The sequence below is a fragment of the Papio anubis genome, chromosome 9, assembly GCF_008728515.1.
Source record: "Papio anubis isolate 15944 chromosome 9, Panubis1.0, whole genome shotgun sequence".
NCBI classification, from domain to species: Eukaryota; Metazoa; Chordata; class Mammalia; order Primates; family Cercopithecidae; genus Papio; species Papio anubis.
The window spans coordinates 99596902-99618726 of NC_044984.1; the positions used below are offsets into that span (position 1 = coordinate 99596902).

Sequence of the window (21825 nt, forward strand, 5' to 3'; positions counted from 1 at the left end):
AACTAGACTAAAAAGGAAGACAACTGAGCTTGGGTATTTTCCGAACCCCTTTCCCATTTGCCCTGAGGGTACTGTGCTGGCAGTGAGCGGCACTTTTTTTCTCTGAACAGGAAATGGGTTAAAGCTCTTCTCTCATTCCCCTTTTTGTTGAATGACACTGACGTGAGGTTTTTGTTTTTTAATATACGTGCCTTAAAAATGTATTACAGAAGTATTAGATGTTCATATATCAGGTATTTTTAAGTTGGTGACTTTCTTAACAACATTTTGCTTCCTCACATCCCCTTCTGTTCCTAGATTGTCAGCTGAGAGAAGATTCCTGGGTGCCTTTCTCACGGGCCAAAGGATGGCTCTGGAGACAACGCAAGTGAGGCAAATGCAGGACGGGGTGGAAAGTGAGGGGCTGGTGCCATCAGCCTCACACTCACAGTCACTCTTGTCCCTGCCGCACTGGTGCCCCTGTAGTCAAGTCCCCATCCTTAGAGTAGAGCCTCTCAAGATAAATATTCAGTCAGCCATTAAATAGGAGGATAGAAACCCAATGAATACAGAAGACCTCATAAAGCACTGGCAACGTCTCCCCATGCCCAGATGTTTAGGTGCTGGGGATCACCTAGGAGAGGTGCTGCCTGAGAAGCCAGCAGACGGGGGTCTTACTACAGAGCAGCAAGGAGTGCCGGGAGTCCTGGGTGACAGGTGAGCTATCCCAACCCCGGCGGGAGCTGCTTCTAGGAGAGCTGCACCCAGCTGGCTTTCATTTGGATTAGAAAAAACGGCCACATAGGCTCTTTCCCAAGAGAGGCTTGGGACCCAGGCCTCATTTCCCGAACATATGGCCTAACTTGAGGCCAGTGCATGTCCAGTTGAAGATGGCCCAGCTCAACTGGAAGCTGTCCCAGTGCTGAATCCCACAAAGTTGCCAGGGACATTGTGCATTTATATTTCTTTCTATGATGGATGATGCTTCAGTTTCTCCTAAGTGCTCTCTCAGCAGAACGCCACAGCTGGCTTAGGTTTTAGCCCTCAGGAAGGGACTCCCCTACCTGTCCGTGGGCAAAGCCTATCATGGGCTCCATCATGGCCATCCGCTTTCTGTACTGCAGCGCGTTGAGGGCACAGTAGTACTGCAGGGAGGAGAGGTGCTGCTTCCGCCGGGCTGCGGCCACCTCTTTTCCAACTTCAGTCTTCACCTGGTTAAAAGGTGAAAGGAAAACTTCAAGTTGTCTACTGTACATGACAATTCTGTAAAAGCGTACTCTTCAAAACGTGTGTGTTTAGGCATTATAACCTTTTTTGTGACAAATAACCATTTTTGTGACAAATAAAACAAAACACCAATAAGGCTGCACCTCAACTTTCTAAAAAATCCAAATTAAAAATACGCAAGAAACAGCATCTCAGTGCTCTGAGGCCGCAGTGAGGTGAAGCCAGTATTCTCCCGGAACAGTGCAATGTCAGTCCTGCAGTCCTTCAGGATAACAATATGGCAGCACATACTGAAGAAGGCCACAGACATTCTAGTTCACTCATGAGAATGTATGCCAAGGAAATAATTTAGCCCAAGGAAATCATGTAACAGAAGTAAAAAGCTATATGCATGAAAGTAGTCAATATTATCGAGAGTAGCCAAGGTCCTGGAAAGCATGGGTTAAAGAATCAGAGTCAACACCTGGGGCAAGGAGTTCACGTGACCTGGGTGATAAATGAGTCAGACGAGGCAGCAAGCTGAAGTTAAAACCCCTGTGTGATCACAATCTTACAATGGCTCTAAGCTGGTGTTTAATAAACCAGTTTGAAAAGACAGAATAGAGAAGTGGAGGCCTACTCATGAGATTAGGAATGAATAATTTTAAAAGTCCATGTATATTAAAAAAAAAAAAAAAAGACACTTGTGAATTTTTATGCCATAAATTCACAAGAGGAAGGCGTGAAAGGCCTTTATGCAAATGGAGTGAAAAACGACATGTAAAGTAATCTTACCTTCTCATTCTCCTTTTTCTTAGGCAGCCTGCTGTATTTGGCCATTGAGAGGTCATGCTCTAAAAATAAACAGACATCTGAGCACTCAGGAGGGTCAGGGTCGAAAGGGAAGAACATTCATTGGGGGTCTCCTCCCCGCCACAGGAAGCCCACACACCCACACACCCACACACCAGGAATGGAGAAGGTGCCTACCATGGCTAGCGAGTCCAAATAGATCCTTTAAAGTGCTTACTTCTGAAAAGGAGAAAAGGGACCGTCTTAGAGCAATGAAAAATAAAACATGCCAACCCAGAGCTCTGCACTTTCCCCCAAAAATAAGAGAATATGCGTGCAAGAGAAGCCCCTGCACCCTCAGTCCCCAGCTCTCACAGGCCTGGCCCAGAGGCTGGGACCTGGGCTCCCTGGAACATATGGGCTTCAACCATACTCCACACCCAGTGACGCTCACTGCCCGAGCAGTCCTGAATCTCCACATAGTGCTCAGGGTCTGTGAGGGAGAGCGCACGCCGGGGAGGTGGGCTGGACAGTGCAGTGGACAGGTACTTTTCATGGAGACCTGGAGTATAAACTTCAGTTCTGATGCCTCAGCCCCCAAATAGAGTGTCTTAATACGTCTTTCTACAGCCAGAACCCAGAAGCTTCCTGTGTTGCCATTTTAATATCAGACTTACTGGAGTCACCACTGGCCAAAGGAATATGGGGTGCTTGTATTAATGAAAAATGTGACACAATCTAGCATACTGTACTTGCGACAGGCCAACACCAATAACTATTACTCCAAGTGAGTGCCACGCCCACCATGCACAGAGATGGCTGAACCAAGCCCAAGACCAAAAATCCAAAAAGATCGTTGAGAGCAGTGACTGTCCAAGGTTAGAAACTTAAAAACACAACGATCGATACCTAAAAGAAAGTGACACTTTCTACAATTCTGAAACAATCCATTTTCATTTTATCAAACAAAGCCAAGCCATTCACATCTATATTGGTTATACTGGTTTTCAATTTGCCTCCAAACTGCCTCCAGCTTTTCAATTCTCTTCGCGTCATTCATTCTCTGTCGGTATCAGGCTGCTTTCTGCCCTTTCCCGCTTGCATTTTTCTTTTTCTCTCTCTCCCATCTTTTACTTCTCATTGGAGTCAAGTTTTAGGTTTCTTTACTTATCAATGTTAAGTAGTTTCCTTAATATCTCTTGTGTTCTCTTCATTCAGATTACGTACTTGTGTTGGTGAGTAAATAAAGGTTGAGAAATGTAAGCTAAACCACCACTGTCTAGGCAGATGGTGGGAGCAGAGGGGAGGTCAGATTCTAATTTGGTCTGATGTTGACTCAGGTATGACCTGGGGCCAAATACTTCAAAGGGATGTCCTGGTGGCATCAGAAAAGGATGTTTAACTTTTTTCAAGATACTAAGAAGACTCCTCCTTACTACTAATGAGCAGTTTTATTCCACTTAAAAAAATCACCATCCTGGGCAAATACTACTCATCCACATTTGGGGTCACTCTGCATTAGCGGAGGCCACTGTCATTAATGCTGCTGGGCACTCTCGATTCTAGTTCTGCCTCCCACAAGCAAACCTGAAAGACATAAATCTGACAACACAGGTCTTAGGAGATGATTATCTTCTTTCAAACAGACTTGGAGTTTGTTTTTCAAATGACATTCTGCTCACTTCTAATGATTTTATTTAGAGAAAACTCTTCAAAAAAAATGCTAAGGCATTCAGTGAGGACTGAATAATTAGCAGATGACTGCAGCAAGCATGTTTTAGCTTCCTATGCAATGATAGATGAGCAACACTAAAAAGCACTAAAATTCCTGCTTTGTTTAATCAAGGTTTCCCTTTATGCAAGCAAATGAATGTATTACTTGTTATTTTTTATTCATTAAGTTTTAGTGCTGCCAAACTGATCTTAAGTAGAGTTTATGCCAGTTCTATCATTGTTCCTTAGCCTCAAGTGACATGAACACAGGGGATCTCAAAGCAAGCGGGGAAAAGCTTCACCTTTTTTTTTTTTTTTTTTTTTGAGGTGGAGTCTCGCTCTGTCGTTCGGGCTGGAGTGCAATGGTGCAATCTCGGCTCACTGCAACCTCTGCCTCCCAGGTTCAGGCCATTTTCCTGCCTCAGTCTCCCAAGTAGCTGGGACTATAGGCACGTGCTACCACGCCCAGCTAATTTTTTGTATTTTTAATAGAGACGGGGTTTCACTGTGTTCGCCAGAATGGTCTTAATTTCCTGACCTCGTGATCCGCCCGCCTCAGCCTCCCAGAGTGCTGGGATAACAGGCGTGAGCCACCGCGCCCGGCCCATCTTCACCCTTAAGACTTGTGTTTATATTTACTGCAACCTTTCTCCGCCTCCAACCCTGCTGCAAAGGAAGTTCAAGGTGATATATTTTTAAAGAGTGAGTACTATACTGACCAGATGTTTTAGCATTCTAGTTTAGGCTTTTTGGGAGCCAGCGACTTGTTTATATCAGTGTTCTAGAAAATGTAATTCTTAAACTCTAAGTAATAAATACTTTCAATGAAGAGAGAATAGGACTAGAAAATGTGGAGTCCCTTTTCTAACATCAGCTAAGTTTTTTCAAGATTATTCATTATTTTTGACGTGCATTTTGTGACTACCTGATTTCTAAGAAATATAAAATTGTCCTAATGCTTTATTTTAATTGAAGAACCAAAATTAGTCCAAAAGGACACCTAAGTTTTCTTACTCTCAGATTCCCTTACTCACTAACTGGGAGTTCCGTAAGAGCAGCACCAGAGTCTAGCACAAGGAAAGCAAGGTTCCTATCCCGTCTTCCCCTCTTCAAGCCCCCACCTTCCATTCCAAAGCATTCACGGTTCCCCCAAGAACAGCATGACTTCACAAATGTCCCCTAACCTGGAACACGACCTTAATGTCATTTTTCAAAACCCAGCTCAGAGATCACCTTCTCTAGGAGGCCTTCCCTAGCATGCCTTTCTGTGTGCTGTTTCTACTCCTGTGCATCTCTGTCCTGCTGCCCTCATCACATGACATCGCAACGATCTGTTTCCACACCTGTCTTCTCGTTGGCCTGTGACCTCCTTTAGGTGAGCCAGGAACATAGTGGGAAGTCAGTAAAAGTTCGCTAAATTGAACTGCTCAAAAAGAAAGGCATTTCTCAGCGATCCACACATTTAAAGAAAGTAATGCAGTAAGAATTATTAAGTGCATTACACAATATTTTGAAGGTAACTGGCATTGAACTCAGCTACTTTACCTGTGAGATCCTTTTCTCGGAATTGTATAATAGGTAGAACCATTGTGTCTGCCAACTGTTTAGCCAGCTCTGTATGGAGAACATTAAGCTGAAAGAAAGAGAATGGTATTCAAGTAAATTAAATACATTATTATTATTGACATAGTCTCATTTCACCAAGGAATCACACTGAACACTTCCGTGTGGTCACACAGCTCAAACTTCCTTAGCAAACAAGTACCCTTCATAAAGCAGTAAATGATATTGGCCTAGAAGCATGAACAATGAAATGCAAGGTTCTGACTGACCAGGGCACCAATGAAGCTTGCTAACAGAGTGTCTGGGCCCATCGTTACCCTGTTCACCGGGTGGACTCTGCTTCTTCTGTGCTCCCACTCTGGGCCCCACCCCACTGGAGAATCGGAGTGCCTGGATGTGCCTGCAGAGAACACAGCCAGCTGTCAGGGCTGGTCATGGCTCAGGACCTCGCCAGGCTGCTCGGCTCTCTCGCTCTCCAGGGAGGCTGAAGCCACGCCTGAAAGACAGGCCTGCTGGAAACCTGCTCGCCTGAAAACCATGGCCAGCTATGGGCCTGGAAGTGACTTTGGAGAAAGAATATTCCCTACCAGCCGGGCACGGCAGCTCACGCCTGTAATCCCAGCACTTTGGGAGGCTGAGGTGGGGGGATCACGAGGTCAGGAGATCGAGACCATCCTGGCTAGCACAGTAAAACCCTGTCTCTACTAAAAATACAAAAAAATTAGCTGGCGTGGTGGTGGGCGCCTGTAGTCCCAGCTAGGCGGGAGGCTGAGGCAGGAGAGTGGTGTGAACCCGGGAGGTCAAGCTTGCAGTGAGCCGAGATCATACCACTGCACTCCAGCCCAGGCGACAGAGTGAGACTCCATCTAAAAAAAAAAAAAAATCTGCCAGATTTCAGACGTATAGTCTAGAAAAGGGCCTTTCTGAGAATAAGATGACTGCATTAGGATGTGATGCTCCTCACCAGATGATTTTAACAGCTCTTGACTCTTTTTCCCCTTCTACCTCAAGAACTCAGTAAATTCTAACTTTGTAAATTATCTAGGAGAAATAAAAATCATCCCTATCAGTGCATCTTTGAGTACTTTTTTGTATGCCAGCTTTATATGCTCAATACTAAGGAGTTCTCACCCATTCTGTGAGTTAGGTATTATTTATCATCACCACTTTACAGACATGCAAATAGCTCTCCAAATCCAGAGGGCAAATAAATAGCCTAGGGGGCTTTTAATCTGGGGCTGCTGGGATCTAAGATTTGTTTACTTTCCACTACCTAGCCTGGGATACAGAATGTGTCCTTTATGCTCACATGTTTGGGAATCTGGACGTCAACAATGAATACAGTGGAAGGGATTTTCTCACTAGACCACAGACTTCCAGATATTTTGGGATTCCTGCTGGGTGACTAAGGGGAAATCACCCAGCAATCATTTTTGGATTCAACATGTGGCAAAGTTTCTGTTAGCAGTGCTGGCAGGCATGCATATGCATCAACCTGCTGCACATGCATCTCCCAGCAGATCTGGTCCTTCGAGGCTGTGGCTTCCGAGGCCACTCTTATAAGCTTAAAGACCTGCCTAAGGTCAACCATTTGCCAGGCCAGGTAGCACCGGGGCAAGCTGCTAACACTTTCCCTATCGCTCAACCAAGTCGAAGCATGACAGCTATATTTTGGGGGTAACACGGGAAGACAGCCATGGCAGTAATTGCCTTCAGAACAGAATGTGCTGACTACTTTTCCAGAATAACTTCTATAAGAAAGGTACTGTGTTTCATTAACAGTTAACAGGCTCTGTGTTGGACGCTTTGATAGACATTATTTAATTCAATCAATATCATGGCCCAATTCAGTGGGCCTTTCTGATGCCATATAAGATGGAGAAACCAGACTCAGAAAGATTAAGCGGCTTTCCAATGGTTATGCACTTCAGAAATGGTACATTTCTCAGCTACTCATTTCCTCCCCAAGAATGAAGGGGGTTATGTCATCAGCTTTTAACGTGGGGCTTTTGAGCTGTGAGTTGTACAGGATAATCACTACTGACCAGAGCACCTTCACTGAGGAGAACGGAGGGGACACGCACCACCTCTCACCAATTTAGCATCGCCATATAGAAAATGGGGACAACAGCATCTCCCTTGCATGGCTAAGACATGTGAGGACAAGACAGTGACATGAACAGGACATACTCAGAGCAGTGTGCCTGGCATATGTGCTCGGTCTTCAATCAGTGGACTCTAATGACAATGACATCCTGTCTCAGGTGCACTCATAGGAAGTGGTCCAGAAACTCTGCTTTTAGGGAAATCACCATGCATGGAAATCTCTGTGTGACTTATAACATGGAAGATCTCATTCTAATGCATTCTATTAGATATAAGCCACATAAATCTCTACTTTTTGTTGAACTCTCCTTTAATTTCTGAGTCAAATAACTTGCCTTAAAATTTTTTCAACCTGGTTTAGGCCCAGGTAGAGAAAACAGCCCCAAAAGTTACTCTCCTCTTCCCAGATCTAGGCCCCACCTGGGCTAACTGCTTTCACTCTCTGAGTCTTTACATCAAAAGGTTTGTTTGGAAACTCCTTGCAGAGCTAACCTTCTAGGGCGCCATGATACTACCTGTAGCAACCACACTTCCGGTCGGGCGCGGTGGCTCACATCTGTAACCCCAGCACTTTGGGAGGCTGAGGCGGGCAGATCACCTGAGGTCAGGAGTTCAAGATGAGCCTGACCAACATGAAGAAACCCCATCTCTACTAAAAATACAAAATTAGCTGGGCGTGGTGGTGCATGCCTGTAATCCCAGCTGCTTGGGAAGGCTGAGGCAGGAGAGTCGCTTGAACCCGGGAGGCAGAGGTTGCGGTGAGCCAAGATCGTGCCATTGCACTCCAGCCTGGGCAACAAGAGCAAAACTCTGTCTCAAAAAATAAAAAAATAAAAACCACACTTCCATCCTTTGGGAACTATTCACTCCCTACTAAAACAATCATCATTCCTGCCCATGACAATGTGGTTCTCAGTAAATATTTTAAACTGGAAATCTTGCTTCTGGGGTTTCGACAACTAACAGCATTTCCTTAGCAGCTCTCTTCTCAAGGACACATGTGACTTCGGGGTGCAGTCCATTGCTTCCCGCCCTGGCTTATCTTCCCACTGTTAATCAAGAAACACTCTCCTCCCACCTTCCAAAAATCACTTTTGCTCCTCTATAATTACATCTTCTATGTACCTTTTATCCATTTCAACACATTTGAGAGAGAGCCACGGCAGTGCATGTGAGCTCATGATATAATAAAAAATACGTATTTGGTCTTTGCCCCCAGTTCTTGGCATAGAGCTCTTAAAACCCTTGTAATTTCCTGAGCAATAGGGGTGCTAGGAACATATTTTGTTACAATATTTGGTCTTTGACCCCAGTTTCTGACACACAGCTCCTAATCCTTTGGAATTTCCTGGGTGATGAGAGTGTCTTTTGTTCTGATGAGGCAACTCCTGGTGGCCTCCAGGATAGGGGCTGGTCACCAGAAACACCAAACCATGATTACAGGCTTGGAGCTTTCAGCCCCACCCCATCTTCCAGGAACGGGAGAGAGCCAGAGGTTGATCACATCTATGTGATGAAGCTACCAATAAAAATGCCTGAACTGTAGGCTTTGGAGAGCTTCCAGGTCGCTAAATACCTGGCAGTGCCCAGAAGGGTGACATCCCCAGAGAGGGCATGGAAGTTCCATGCCGCCTCCCCTGTACCTTGCCCTATGTATCACTTCATCTGGCTATTCATCTGTGTCCTCTGTAATATCCTTTAAAATAAACTGGTAAATTTAAGTGTTTCCCTGATTTGTGAGTCATTCTAGCAAATAATCAAAGCCCGGGGGGACGTTGCAGGAACCTCCAGTTTATAGCTGGTTTGTCAGAAGTACCAGAGGCCTGGACTTGCAATTGGCATCTGAAGTGTGGGGGAGGGGGTAGTCTGGTGGGATCATGCCCTTAACTTGTGGGATCTGAGGCTATCTCCAGGTAGATATGTCAGGATTGAGTTAAACTGTAGGACAGTCAGCTAGTGTCACAGAATTGCTTGATGTGGGGAAAACCCACACTTTTTGGTGACCAAAGTGTGCTGAGTGCTAAAAGTATAGAAAGAGAGTAAGTTTGTCTTTTTCCTACTGTTTAGTAGGGTAGAGGACAACGTCCAATAAAAACCATATGACGTGTTCACTTTTATATCCCCAGTGCCTGGATCAGCATCTGCTAAATAGGAGGTCATCAATAAATGTTTGTTGAATAAATAATGGCTTGTTGAACTGGTTTGTTGAATAAATGAAAATGCAATCAGTACAGTTTTATATGAATGTTAGTTTCTCACTTTGTAAACTGAAGACGGTATCTACTGCAGATCAATAACTGGTCAATTAAATGGCATCTGCACATTCCTTTATATTTATTCTATTTTTTTTTTTGAGACGGAGTCTCGCTCTGTTGCCCGGGCTGGAGTGCAGTGGCCGGATCTTAGCTCGCTGCAAGCTCCGCCTCCCGGGTTCACGCCATTCTCCTGCCTCAGCCTCCCAAGTAGCTGGGACTACAGGTGCCCGCCACCACGCCCGGCTAGTTTTTTGTATTTTTTTTTTTAGTAGAGACAGGGTTTCACCGTGTTAGCCAGGATGGTCTCGATCTCCTGACCTCGTGATCCGCCCGTCTCGGCCTCCCAAAGTGCTGGGATTACAGGCTTGAGCCACCGCGCCCGGCCTATATTTATTCTTTATCATGATTTTCTGAGTATTCGAAACTCCTTAAAAGATGGAACTATTTATATCTACCTAATTTTGCAGAGTTCTGTCCAGCACTAGTAGCATCTGAGTTCTTATGTTTTTTACAATTAGAATTTATGCACTTTTCCTATAATACCTGGTGTTTTTTTTGGTTTTTTTGTTTTTTTTTACAAATATTCCAAATGTACTGTACAATATAGGTATAAGAACAGTTGTATTAAACCCTTTGTAGTAAGCTAGGCATGGTGGCCCATGTCTGTAACCCCAGCACTTTGGGAAGCTTAGACAGGAGGATCCTTTGAGGCCACAGTTCGAGGCCAGCCTGGGCAATAAAGCAAAAGGCCATCCCTACAAAATTAAAAAAATAATAATAAACCCATAAAAATAAACCCTTTGTAGTGGGTTGAACTGTGCCCCTCCCCTAAAAGATATGACCACCCAGAATATGTGAATATTTGAAAAAAAGAGTCTTTGCAGATGTAATGAAGGATCAGGAAATGAGATCATCCTGGACTGTCACTAAATCCAATGCCAAGTGTCTATATAAGAAGAGAAGACATGGAAGAGGAAAAACATGAGGGGTAGGGGGGATGCAAAGCCAGACTGGAGTGATGCTGCCACAGCCAAGGAACACCTGGAGCCACCAAAAGATGCATGAGGATTCTCCCTGGAGCCAATGGAGGGAGTGTGGTCCTGCCAGCACCTTGACTTCAACCTTCTGGCCTCCAGCACACTGGGAGGGGATAAAGTTCTGTTGTTTGAAGCTACCTATTCATGGTAATTTGTTATGGCAATCTGAGAAACTAATATACTCTCCTTTGGAAACTGAATTCTCAGAAATCTTTCTTTTGGTCTATTCTTCATATATATTGCAGCCTTTCCCCTCAAACCAGAAACAAATGTAATAGTGTGCAACCTATTCTATGAAAGGAGCCTTGGAAGATCAACAAGTTGAGATACCTCTTCAGATATTTAAGTAGATATTTAAAAATGGAAAGTGGGCCAAAATAACAATAAAAGAAAGTTCAAGAAAGAATCAAATACAAATTTTCTATGTTGCTATCTTACCTCATCCACCACTTTGGAAAAATAGTGGAGTGTTGAAATTACTTCTTCATCACCTTTGCCAAGAGCAAAGTTCTAAGACCAAAGAATAAAGGAGCAGGTGTTAAGTGAATGCCAAGGAATTCAGCACGAAGCATCACCTGCAGAACACTACCCTCCACACTGACGTCCTCTCTTCTCCAAGAGCACGTCCTGTCAGAAGTGTCTACCTGAAGAGGGAGTCACAGCTATCCCCCTTCGTCCCGCCCCCAGGGTGCACTCATCTGACCCTCCCTGGCCATTCCTTTCTGCCAAACGTATTTTTTTTACTTTGAGTGTTTATTTCCTGGAATTGCTAATGTTGATTCACTTGTAGTCCCTTGAAGATTCGGAACCCTCAATGGCAGTTAATTACTTCTAGAGGCTAATTAGAATACCTCATAAACACTGTGGGATAATCACTGATTTCAATACATCAATGGAAAGGAAAAGAAAAGACAAAAAAACTAAGAAGAAAATGAAACAAATAATTTAAGTCTCTAAGGATGCCTCTGGATAATTCCACTTAAGAAAGTCCTGAACACAGCAGCATCATAGGCCACATAAACACCAAGTTACCTGTTTTTCATATGCCAGCAGTTGCTTAGAAAGCTGTTGTGTGGCCAGGCACATCTCATTCTGTGGAGAGAAGAGAAAAAGCAAGTAAGATTAGTCTAATGTATACAAAGTCACTGAAAAATACCATCTCCGAGAATCCCTTAAAAAGTAATATTGGCTGGGTCCAGTGGTGCACACCTACAATCCTAGTACTTTGGGAGATTGAGGCAGGAAGACCACTTGAGACCAGGAGTTTGAGACCAGACTAGGCAACACAGTAAAACTCCATCTCTGCAAAATAAAAAAAAAATTAATTATCCAGGCAGGATGGCATGCACCTGTAGTCCCAGCTACTCAAGAGGCTGAAGCAGGAAGACCCCTTAAGCCCAGGAAGTTGAGGCTGCAGTAACCCATCATTGTGCCACTGTATTCTAGCCTGAGTGATACAGTGAGATCTCGTCTCCAAAAAAAAAAAAAAAAAAATTACAAAAGAAAAAAAAAATCCCTTTCCAGCAGATGTAGCTAAAAAAAAAAAAGAAAAAAGAAAGAATATGTGTGTGCCTGTCAAATAATAAAATGTTTTGTTCAGACATTCGGAAAACAAGATCAAAACAAATCAAAAGGTTAAAGTTTGCTATTTTACTTTTTAACCCTTTACAAATGACTGCTCCTTTTGGTCATTCAGTCCATAAAGAAATGTAGTGAGCAATTATAATGTGCCAGACATTCAACAAGGGCACAGTCCCTGTCCTCATGGGGCTTTTTACGGAAGCAGGCATCAAAAAAATAGTTACAAGTGTGATGAGAACTGCAAAAGAAAAATACTGGCTGTGTTGGGAGGCTCTGACAGACAGTCTCCAGGGAAGAGATGTTTTAAGCAGGCTCCTGAAGACAGACTAGGAGTCAGCCATGGGGACGAGCTTTCTAGGAGGCGCCAACACGTGGAAGAAGTGCACTGCCTGCCTGAACGGCTCTGAAGTGGAGCGCGGCTGGAGCAAGGGCTGTGCGCTTGGAGGCGAGATCAGGCTGGGAGTGAGGCAGTGGGAAGGTGTGCAGGCCCCCGGGGCCCACGCTCACACATACCGGAAGCACAGCGGGGACCGAAGCAACATATGACAAGGTCAGATTCCACCAGGCTTAGAACACTCGCTGGCAATGATGGATGGTAACAGAAGCACAGCTAAACCTACTGTCCCAGAAAATCCAAGGAAGCCCTACTCTTCAAGGGCTGTGATGCCCTAGGAGGCCTGTTTTGTGCCATTTTCACCGGCCCATACTGCTCATTTTCCTCTCCTCTTGTTTATTCCTCTAATCTCTGGCTACACCGCGGTTTTCTACCACTATCCTCCTACCACTGATGTGGGCAACCTAAAAAATTTGTGTTACATTTCTAAAGCTCAGTTAAAGCTTAAGATTCAGGGTTTATTCCTAAGGAGCAGAGCCACTGGGTCTGACGTGGCACAGATGATGGGAGGACACTGGCCTACCTTCTTGGCCTCGGCCTCCACTGGCTATTTCTCCTGGGGTTGTTGTTCCCTTAAGGCTAAGTCCCAAGCTCTGCGGGAGCTTATTTTATTTTTCCCAGTCCTATTTGGCAGAATACAGCAGAGCCAAATCCTACCTTTTTTTGGCCCTCTTTGCGGATGACTGGCCAACCTGTTCCCTGACCTCCTGCTCTGCTCTAAGGAACAGACATTAATAGACCAGGAAATGTGGCTCTTTTTCCTCAGAAAAAAGTCAGACAAATACAACAAAAGTGCCTGGCTCTGACATCCTACTGGTGTTCGACCTCTTTCAAAACTAACCAGAAATGTGACTTCTAGCCACATAGTCAAGAATCCAGCAAGCGGACAAAGCCACAAGCACAATGTCCTTCATTGAGACAGGAACGTCCAACAGTTCTTAGCACACAGCAAGCTCTCAGCAAACGTTTGATGAATGAACGAATGAATGAATGAATGAATGAACAACGTTAGAAGATTCATCTAAATTCCGAGTTTAAAACAATACCTGAAATCATGGGGTGAGGGGAAAAATCCTTCCTAACCATACAAGGAAACATCACAAATGAAACAAAATACGAAGCAACTGGCCAGGGCCTACTACCTGTCAACCATCTTTAGCAGTATTGTTTTGAAGATCAGAGTGCATGGGAACAAAGGTCTTATCTCACTCACTGGGCTGATAATTGGCAATGACTGAAAATCTCGTGCTCCTCCTTCCTGAGTTAGCAGCAGATGGATTCATTCAAGCTACCTTGGCATCTGCCTGAGAGCAGCACCACGTGGAACATGATTTGCAGACCCCCAGAATCATCATAACAGCAGCCGACATTCACAGGGGGCTTAATTTATGCCAGACCCTATGTTAAATGCATTCTATGCACGACCTCATCTAATTCCAATGACCCTGTAAAGCAGGTTCTAATTAACAACTCAATTTTATAGATGAGGAAACTGAAGCGCCAAGAGGTTGCGCCACCTGTGCACGGCTACACGGCTGATGAGTGGCAGGGCTGGGATGTGAACCTGGAGCTGTCCGATTCTAAAATCCACACTCCCAAATGCTACTAAGATCCCAAGTTCTACTACAAGGCAGGAGAGGAGAGGCCTCTGCTTTACACTGGAGCGGGCAAACTTTCTCTGTAAGGAGCCAGAGAGTAAATGTTTTTGGCTTGTGGGCCATATGGTCTTTGCCACAACGATTCAACTCTGCTTTATAGCACAAAAGAAGCCAGAAATAACACGTAAACAAGTAAATGTTGCTTCATTCTGATATAACTTTATTTACAAAAATAAGACGCTGGCCCAAGAGCCATGGATTACTGATCCTGCTTTGTCATCAGATGTCTCAAAGACCCATTCTTTTCCCATACCCTCTGCAAGAGGCTCTCTTAAGCTACACATTTCAGATCCCAGGAGCTTCTACTCTTCTAATTCATTCTTTTCTTTATTTTAGTCAACTCTGTCACTTCCCCATATATGCCTCCTTCAGAGACTGGTCAACACATATACCCACCCTCCAGGCCTTCCAAACAAGCACGGACCACGGGCCGCTAGAATTCTTCCTCAGAGCTTAGTGGCAAGTGCTCCGAATGTAATGGAAAGACTTGCCAGGGAACTGCCAGCATCAGGCTGTACCCAAAGCTCAAGGGGAGGGCACATATGTGCCACCCACACAGCCACACAGCTCTACCTCTGCTCAGGGAAGAAGGGGCACAGCGTGCAACACACAACAGCTGCCTTCCAAAACGACTTCAAACGAGACTCTCCGGGTCTCTCCTAGAAATACCATTTGAAAATGCTGCGCGTTTTCCTAGTGTGATATTTCAGGCTGCAAGGCCAGATACGATTCTGTGCAGCCAGTATGAGTTCATCAAAAACCAACATACTTACAATGCAGCCTGCCACCTGCCCTGAACAGAGCACACTGTGTGAAATGTCTTTCAAACGAGATCAACTTGAATCTTACTCATACTTACTCTACTGTACGCAAAGGTTGTAGGAAATGCTTTACCAACATCAGCTAATTAATCCACGCCCTGTGACCTGTGAGGTAAGCCTGCAAAAATATCTCTGCAACAGGACTTGCAAAGCTGGAGCCCGAGTGAGGAGTAAATATTAGCAATAACATCAATAAAGATAGCTGCTAACCCTGAGTCTGTCCTGAGTACTTGATGTTGCTGTTAAATGTTTTTCATATATCATCACATTTAATCCTCACAGTGCACCATGAAGTAGACACTATTATCATTTCCATTTTGTAAATGAGGAGACTACGCTTCAGAAAGGATAAGTAACTTTCTAAAGCCAGTGACTAGTGCCTGGCAGGCAACAACTCAATGCAGGACTCGAAATCAAAAGCCCATATTCTGACTATTACGCTATTCCAATCTAAAGCCCAAAATTGTACCTACTCAATTCTCAGGTGGGCAGGACTTGAAGGGCCCAGAGATACGAAGCTAAGTCCCACACTTTTCTAGGGGTAGGAGAGCGAAAGAGGTGGCCTACAATGGGAATTCTCAATGGAGTTCCATGAGCAGCACTGTTCTGGGCACTCTGGGCCGCTCTGGCTGCCATTTATACTATGCACCGCTTCGTGAGAAGCCTCTAAAGGACACCCTGAGGAGGATTTGCTGACGGCATCTCCCACGCTCAACACAACCTCCCAGGGCTGTTCAAGGGAGAAAGTCAAGTGGCTAGCAAGCCCGAAAGGAAAACTGGGCATTTGGCAAAGGAATGTTTATCTTTCTGTGGCACAGAAAGCGAACTAACTGCAGCTGTCACCTGAAACCCCCGGGGGCCTCGGTGCGCAGCAGCATCCATGTGACTATGAACGGAGAGGCTAGAGAGTTGGGTGGAGGAAATCCACATCGATCTATACCAACTACTTGGCTGGAAATGTTGCCTAGAGCTAAGAGGTTCAAAGTCACATTCAGCACCCAGTGTTTGCCACCAAGCTGGAGGTCACGGGTCGCACTAGTTCAGGAGCCCTGGAGGCAGGATGCACACAGGGAGGAGTAAGGGGTGTGGCAAGAACGTGTCTGGAGCGTTTCATGTGAGGCAGGCCACAGGGGATGCCTGCTGGACCTGGACTTTATTCCAGGGGCAGTGGGGAAGCACTGAGGAACTCGGGCAGGAGCATGAGCAGCTCAGGCACGGGCGGAAGGAAACCAGGATTGGTGGTGGTGGGCAGAAAACGCTGACGGGGGAGAGAGAACAGATGAGGGGGACTGATCAGGAGGCCACTTGGAGAAGCTGAGATAAACAAGGGTCTGGGCCTGAGGCACACAGTGCAAAGCAGGGCACGGAGGTGTTCCTGAGGCAGAAACAGCAGGGTGCGGCGAGTGAGGAGGGCGGGGGAGGCAGAGAGAACTGTGCTGCCCACGTGGAAGGCCAGATGGAGAACGGTGCCTTCAGCCAAGGAACTGAGGAGGGGATATGGATTTGGAAATGACAAAAAAGTGCCGTGAGATGTCCTTGCTTTTAGGTGGGGCTGTTCCAAATTCAGTCCTTCATTCAACACTTATGAGGCCAGACTGCTACCCACCAAACACTGATTGGGGCCAGACGTGGTGTAGGGCACTGGCAACATCTAATTCTGAGCTCTGGGAGCTCAGAGTCCACGAAGGGACCAGGAAACCCCGTTACTATGTCTTATGTGCTCTGACCAACAAGTGTATGAGGCATTTGGGCACAGCGGTGAAGGGCAAGGGCACTGTGGCCAGGAAGGGAGAGAAGGAAGGAAGAAAAGGTGTCAGAGAAACTTTGTCAGGCTTGCAGTCAGTCTCAGAGGCCAGGAAGGACATCTGCCAGGGCAAGGGGTTGATAAAGAAACAGGCAGCAGGAGTGGCACAGCAGAGCGGAAGGTGTGCAAAGGGTCTGGCATGTTCTGGAACAGCCAGAAACAAAATGAGAGGAGCAGGCTGATAGGCAGCTCATGAAGGATTTAGCGTGCCGTGCTGAGGACTTTACGCTTTTCCTTGTGGTTAGAGAGAGCCATGGAGGCGACTGAAGATGAGGAGGTGACAGGAAGGTTTGAAGTAATCCAGCTGTGGTGTGGAGAAGAATTAAAGGGGGAGACTCTTCCTGATGACAGGAACTGCAATCGTCCAGGGAAGAGCTAAAGCTAACTACACAGTGACAACAGGCAAACGCTGTTTTGAATAAAGACCCAGAGTTCGGAAAGTGGCAAGGCTAGAAAAGGCTTCAGAAATGGCCAGGCAGTTGCTAAAGTGATCTTACCCAGGGAGTGAACAGAGACTCACCAGAGAAGGATTCCAAAGGAATTGTGCAGCACACCAAGACTTCAGGGATACATAGCAACCACCATAGAACCACCAAGAACAAGGGGCAGAGCCCAGGAGGGGGCCAGGAGACAGCCTGTCAGAGGAACCGATGGAAGACAGTCTCAAGGAGGGTGTTGTTAGCAGAATCAGATGCTGCCCACGGGCAGAGTGGAGACAGGCTGTGAGCCAGGCACTAAGCAGCCTCCCATGCAAGGTGGAGGCCAAGCCCAGACTGAGGAGGCTTGAGGAACAAATATCAAATGTCTGGCGAGGAGGCAAAGACGGCAGATACTGCTGTTCCTTCAAGAAAGGATGAGATGACTAAACTTCTATTTAACCCAAATAACAGTGCCAGTGAATAGTGCCATCGTAACTATTATCATCATAAAACAGAAGACGGTTCTGTTCACACCGAGAGCACTCTGTGAGCAGAGATTGATCTTAGCATTTTACAGGTATTAACACGATTCACTCACAAGAATCTCCGAGGTGGGTATTCTTATGGCCTCTGTTTAGCTGATAAGGAAACTCAGGCAATCAACTGATGGCTTGACCTGCCCGAGGTTACACAGCAAGCGGCTGAGCCAAGACTGGAACTCAGATCTGTGAAGTCCAAGGTCACACACTTAACTCCTGTATCTGAATGAATGATCCTAGCCCAGAATAATCTAAACGCAATAGCTTTTAGATTGCTATCTGAAAGCCACCAATGCCGGCATGAGGGAAAGCTGCAGATCCCACGTGCAGACCAAGTGCAGGACCCAGGTCTATGAAGTCGTTTCCAAGAGCCACTCAGGCCCTCGGCTCCCCCCGACCTTCAGCTACATATGCACCTCCTGTCAGTCTCTGTCAGATAAGCCTCAATGTGACTGGTTTTCAGGGCTGCTAAAACACACTGATTAGAACATTTATGGACAAAAACTAATGAAACCAAGAAAGTTACTCTGTGATACAAAAAGGAACTGGATCCTGCCTCTAACATATTACAAAGCGGTGGGCTGATAAACGGGTGGTTCTTCCATAATGACAAGAGGAGCCTCTAAAAGCTTACACTTCTTTGGCCTCTGCTGCCATTAGTGGTGGCTAGCGTGTCAGGAGAGCAAGCATAGTGGTTAAGAGTGAGTGTAGGCTTTGCAGTCAAAGATCTGGGTTTAAAATTCTGGTTCTGCCACTCATCAGCTGTGTGACCTTAGGCAAGCTACTTAACCTCTCTGAGTCTTAGCTCCCTCATCTGTAAGTACATACTATATAAGACCTCTCCTCTGCTGTGAAAGCTGAGTGCCCAGCCTATCATGTGGCACTTGTATGTGTCTAAGAAAGGCCACTATTTTCACCACTAAAACACGCAGCTCTGACCCTGATCTGCCTCCCATGTGCTTCTCCTTCCCCCATGACAAGCTCACACTCCTGGATGCTCACTACTCTCATTTGGTTTCCCAGTCAGTACATTCACTTGTTTAGCTAGGTATCTATATCATCATTCTAAAGAAAAGTATTTTCTTCTTTATAACACCAAATTATGCATACTTTACTCCTATTCCCTCCCACTGTCTTTACCCTAATTTGAGAAAATACTAGTCCCACCTCCAGTTTAGGCTTTGAAGATCAGGAGTTTTCAGATCAGCTTTCAGGATGAGTAGTTCTGTGTTCTGAAAGCTTTGGTTAAGAACAACTGCAGACATGTAGCTGTGTTAAATCAAACCTGCTTTGCTGAAGGAACGTGAGAATCTTAATCATGGTTCTCATTTCAAAAAAATTCTATCCCAAATTTACTTTAAAAAAAAGCAAAAACAAAATAAAAAATCTCATACAGGCTGAGGTTAGCAACTACATAGGTTTGTCATCTGGTGGAAGAGAACGCCAGGTTACGAGGGTTGCCAGGTTTCATGAATACTGCTGGGGACAGCCTTCCTGTCCTGCGGGCCAGGAACACGATTACCCCTGCCCCCACTTTCTCAGTACAACAGCTGAGAGGAGAAGCAAGATGACCTAAATAAATTTCACGGTAAGCCCCTAACAAATCCATTTTAAAAGATTAGAAAATTGTAAACCTCTTTAAACCTCTCTACAGGCTGAGATAAAGAATGAAAATAAATTCCAATGTGTTGAATGCAAAATTTGAGCAGAATTAACTGAATATATATGCATATGTATCTATTTAGATATAACCGAAGTTGTTAACTTATTTAGCCAATAGTTTGAAAAACAGAGTGTTCTACGTAACCAGGCTCTCCTCTGTTAATGCACTGGAAAGGTAGACTGCATCTTTCATTCAAAGAACCCACAATGGACTATTACCAGACGTGACTCCAGGGACTACTACAAGATGCCCAAAACAGCTTAGAGCCTATAGTTTCATTCTAGAGGTTAAGCCAAACAAAATTTAAAATTTCCCCAAACTAGCCACAATCAGCAAAACTGCTCATAGAAGTTTTCCTCTAGATTTTCTTGTTCTTCCTCTTTCTAAAACTAAGGTCTCTGAAGGGCATTCGCAAAATCAGCATCCAGAAATTTACTGTGTAGTCTGATTAAAATATGTTTTATGAACACTTATCTTTTATCAGCAGCATACGCCTGCTTTGGAAATATAATGAAAAACTGTATCTTATGGAGAGTCTCTTTTTAAAGACGAAATAATAAAACAGTATCAATCAAATTCAACATGCCTAGGTGTAAAATATTTATGGAATAACGTGCAATGAGACCAAGAAAACATAACTTTAGGGGAAAAAACTTGAATGAAAACTCTGAGAAATACACTATCTTAAAATATATATATGAAAACAGATCAAAAAAGGAATCAGAAAAGATTTCTTTCTTCAATTAAAAACAAAACAAAACCCCTAAGCTTTCAAATAAACCTGAAAAACTAAGTGCCCCTGGCCCAGCCAATCCGAACACAGCCGATCACTGCTTGACTCTGTCTTCGAATCTGGCAGCACTAACCAGACATTTTCACCAGCCACTGCTGCAGGAAACGCTGAGGCAGGAGGAAGGGTTTCTGGCCAGTAGGAGGACCCACGTGATGATCATATGCTGCACATTAAAAGCTGGGTTACAGCCTCTAGTAATGAAAGACCCACTCAATGCTGGCAAAATGTCGTTTTCTGCCTCAAAAGAAAAAAATGCATGAGACAGTGTTTGGATATTCCCGAGTAAATGATTCTGACAGACACCGAAAGGCAGAACAGAGACTCCTCCGAGTGGCAGAGACAAAGTCTCTTATGTCTTGGGGCTTTTAAGCCTTAAATAAGAGACAAATCACTTAGTGACGAAACACAATTGCTGAATAGCAAGCAATTTCAGGTATAAGCCCAGTAAGAACATTCCTGTTTTCTTAAATTTAGAATATTTAGGGAAAAATACAAAAACAAATTAAAAATTGACAGTTTTCATACCTCTAAATTCTGACTGTCTTAACAAAACATAAAATCATAGATGAGCACATAATTCTTTTGGTCATTAAAACTAGTTCTAGCTACTCAGAAGGCTAAGGCAGATCACTCAAGGCCAGGAGTTTGAGACCAGCCTGGACAACATAGTAAGACCCTATCTCTACCAAAAATTAAAAAGAAAAAATATTAGCTGGGTGTGGTGGTGTGCACCTGCAGTCCTAGCTACTTAGGAGGCTGAAGCAGGAGGATTACTTGAGCCCAGGAGTTGGAGGCTACAGTGAGCTATAACCATGCCACTGTACTCCATCCTAGGTGATGGAGTAAGACCCTGTCTCTGAAAATTAAAAATTAAAAAAAAGAAACTAGTTCTTTTTTTAATATTTACAAAAAATTTGTGTAGAGACAGGGTCTCACTATATCAACTAGGCTGGTCTCGAACTCCTGGCCTCAAGCAATCCTCCTATCTTGGCCTCCCAAGTGCTGGGATTACAGGCCAGCCCAAAGCTAGTTCTAATTAATAAGTTACACTTATACATTACTGCATAGTTTGCCTGTCTGTATCTCCAGCCCTGTACTCTGGATCCGAACTTTCAACAAGATCTCTTTACCCACTATGATGTCCCATGGACTCCTCAAAATCAGTGTTTCCACAGAGAATTACAGTTGGGCATCCCCGTAACAGTTATGCACTCATAGGCACGCACACACACTCACACGCACCGTGCTCCTCTTCCTGTCTTCTCCCATCTATTCACCCTGCCATTCCAGATGAATACCTGAACATCATTCTTGATTCATCCTTTACCACCTGGCCCCTTCACGCCCAATCAATCACCAAGCCGCCTCCTAAATACCTCTCAAGTACAGTTGCTTCTTTCCACGTCTACTGCCACCTCCCCTATGCTTAGGAGTGAAGAGTCTCAGCTTGGCTCCAGCTGATTTGCTCTGCCATGAACTAAATGGGTGCACCTGGACAAGTT

At 44.8% G+C, this 21825-nt stretch overlaps 1 protein-coding gene across 4 annotated transcripts in view; it reads right to left on the minus strand.

The window, feature by feature from the left end:
- Positions 1-21825, minus strand: part of APPL2 (adaptor protein, phosphotyrosine interacting with PH domain and leucine zipper 2) — a 61994-nt gene that overhangs the window by 31409 nt on the left and 8760 nt on the right. For all 4 annotated transcript variants that reach the window (XM_031650714.1, XM_031650715.1, XM_031650713.1 and 1 more), the window contains 6 exons: positions 11684-11743; positions 11090-11161; positions 5236-5323; positions 2176-2217; positions 1981-2039; positions 1044-1190 (listed from right to left, as the gene is read on the minus strand). In XM_031650714.1, coding sequence (XP_031506574.1) covers positions 1044-1190; positions 1981-2039; positions 2176-2217; positions 5236-5323; positions 11090-11161; positions 11684-11743 — 468 coding nt within the window. The remainder of the gene's footprint in view (positions 1-1043; positions 1191-1980; positions 2040-2175; positions 2218-5235; positions 5324-11089; positions 11162-11683; positions 11744-21825) is intronic.